Raw genomic sequence first — 2,196 nt, 5'->3', positions numbered from 1 at the left:
CCCCCCCCCCCCGTCACTTCTCGGTCGCAGGTGCGGCGGGTGCAACACAGCCACAGCCTACGGTCCCGGACATGCGGGTGGACGTCCGACCGCGGGCAGAAAACCTGCCGCCGGAGGTCGGTGGGCAGAAAAGAGCCGCACCAACAGGTACATGGGGAAATGACCACGCTTTCCGGGGCCCGGGTGTCTGTGTGTGTGTGTGTGTGGCACCCACCCAATCAAGCCAGCCTGGCGAGGGGGCGCGCACGGCCAGGCCCACCTACACATCCCCGGCTGGCAGACCGGCGCACGCACACACGCGTGCGGGGGTGCCCGCACCTCGTGCGCCCAGGGGTTCGACAGGCTGCGGGCCCCTCGCGTATCCCGGGCTCCGGCTCCGCGCATTCACCCCCGCCCACCCGCGCCAAGCCCCACATGCACGCGCGCCAGGAGTGACACACTGGCAGGGGGAGGCGGGGACCCCAAGCAACGGGCCAGCATGTGTGTCTGCTGCACAAGGCTTGTCCGGCCCCCATCGAGGGACCCGCTCGCCTGAAAGACAAGGGTATATATGGAAAAATATAAATATCCGAAATAGAAAGAGATAACCCGACTTGCTTCAGGCCCTTCGCCTCCTGGCCCACCACCCAAGGGGAACCCTCTTGGCCGACCAGCGGCCAGCCGAGGGCCGGGATGCCCCTGCCTCTCCCCTGCGCAGAGTAGCCCCGGCACCACTGCCTGGTGTGGGTTTTTTGTCGGGCATACCCTGGCCCCCCGCCCCAGCAACCACAGGGCAGAGGGCACAGGTGGCGCGCTGCCAGCCGGGCGGGCATCCTGCGCCCCGCGTGTCCCTTTGCCCCACCGACGAACCTGAGGGACGCGGATGACCCTCCCCGATCGGCGAGTCCCGCGTGTCCGATCTTTTTGAATGGAATTCAACATATTTGCAGAATTCAAAACGACATTTCCACACCACACCGCTCATGGTCATCACGGACAGGAGCCCTCAGGTGCCCACGAGACCCTCCTCAGGCGGCCGGCTTGGAATATCCCGCCGCTGAGTATTTTTTCGTGTATCCCCCCAGGGCCGACGAAGGGAACCGGCCCATCGTTGGCTGGCCCGGCTGTGCACATTGCCCAGGAAGGATGGGGGTGCTAGCCCTCGCCAGGTGCATGCATCTGTGCTGTGTGTGGGTGTTGTGTGTGTGTGTGTGTGTGTCAGCGCTTTTGGGGGTGCTCCTTGGGCCCCTCTTTCTTCCCGGCCTCCCTGGCAATGGGGGTTCCAGGGGGCTGCCTGCTTGTCCCGGGGCCGGCTGCTTTTCGCTTTTCCGTCTCGCGTAACCTCGCGCATATGCCTCTCTTTTTTCCTGGTGCCCCCCCCCCCCGGGCCGACCCCGGCCCCGGCCCCGGCCCCCCAGAGGCGGCCCCTCTATTCCTTTCTCTTATTGCCGCCTCTCGCGACTTGTCTGCCATCTGTCCCCGCCGCAGACCGAGGCGTCAAGGGCCCAGGCATCAATCTGTCTTAGGCGACGTGCTGGGGCCGTGTCTTCCCCCCTCCCCCCCCCCCTGCTCGCCCCACGGGAGGGGGGGGGGCACCAGTTGAAACTTGTTCGCTTCGTTGTTCTCAGGGGCATCGGGCCCGGCGGGGAGCACCTTTCTATGGCGCATTATTCTCCCTCCCCCGGCGCGTGCGCGTTTTTTCTCGAAATATCGCTTCAGGCCATCTCGCGCCTATGCAACCAGGCTGATTCATGGGTCCGCGCTCGGACCCCGGACCAAGGGGCCTTTGTGCGCCTAGGCCCAGTATCGGCCCTTCGATGTTTGTGGCGCCCACCCCAGTTCGGCCCTGGCGCGCGAGGGGGAATGTTCGGGCGTGCACGTCGGTGGGGTGCCTGCGAGCCCGCCCCTCCCAGTCAGCCCACCTTTCTCTCCCCCCCCCCCCAGGGGCCTTGCTGGCAAGTGGCGAACACGGCAAGCATGCACAAGGCAGAATGCAACCCGTCAGCGGTCGATGGTGTGTGTGTGTGTGTGTGTGCGCGCGTGTACGACACACTCCCCCTGTCCAGTCCAGGGTCGGTAGCCTCCTCGCAAGAAGCCAGCCGGCGACCCGGGGCACGGTGACGGGGGGGGGGGGGGGGGGGGGGGGGGGGAGTGACGGTGGAGACGCCGCCCCCCAGGTTGCAGGTCATGAAGGTCTGCTTGAGGAGGTGGTTGTCC

The 2,196-nt window shown here is 66.4% G+C and overlaps 2 protein-coding genes across 2 annotated transcripts in view; both read left to right on the top strand.

The window, feature by feature from the left end:
- Nucleotides 1-435, top strand: part of H696_05112 (hypothetical protein) — a gene marked incomplete at both ends in the record, with an annotated part of 1,427 nt that extends 992 nt beyond the window's left edge. Inside the window, 2 exons of the mRNA XM_009498962.1 lie at nt 57-120; nt 332-435. Of these exons, the coding sequence (XP_009497237.1) occupies nt 57-120; nt 332-435 (168 nt within the window). The remainder of the gene's footprint in view (nt 1-56; nt 121-331) is intronic.
- Nucleotides 436-2,166: 1,731 nt separating this feature from the next.
- H696_05111 (hypothetical protein) overlaps nt 2,167-2,196 on the top strand; it is a gene marked incomplete at both ends in the record, with an annotated part of 1,299 nt that continues 1,269 nt past the window's right edge. Inside the window, one exon of the mRNA XM_009498961.1 lies at nt 2,167-2,172. Within this exon, the coding sequence (XP_009497236.1) occupies nt 2,167-2,172 (6 nt within the window). The remainder of the gene's footprint in view (nt 2,173-2,196) is intronic.

This window comes from Fonticula alba (assembly GCF_000388065.1).
Source record: "Fonticula alba strain ATCC 38817 unplaced genomic scaffold supercont2.9, whole genome shotgun sequence".
NCBI classification, from domain to species: domain Eukaryota; order Rotosphaerida; family Fonticulaceae; genus Fonticula; species Fonticula alba.
This window is presented reverse-complemented; position numbering and strand designations above follow the sequence as displayed.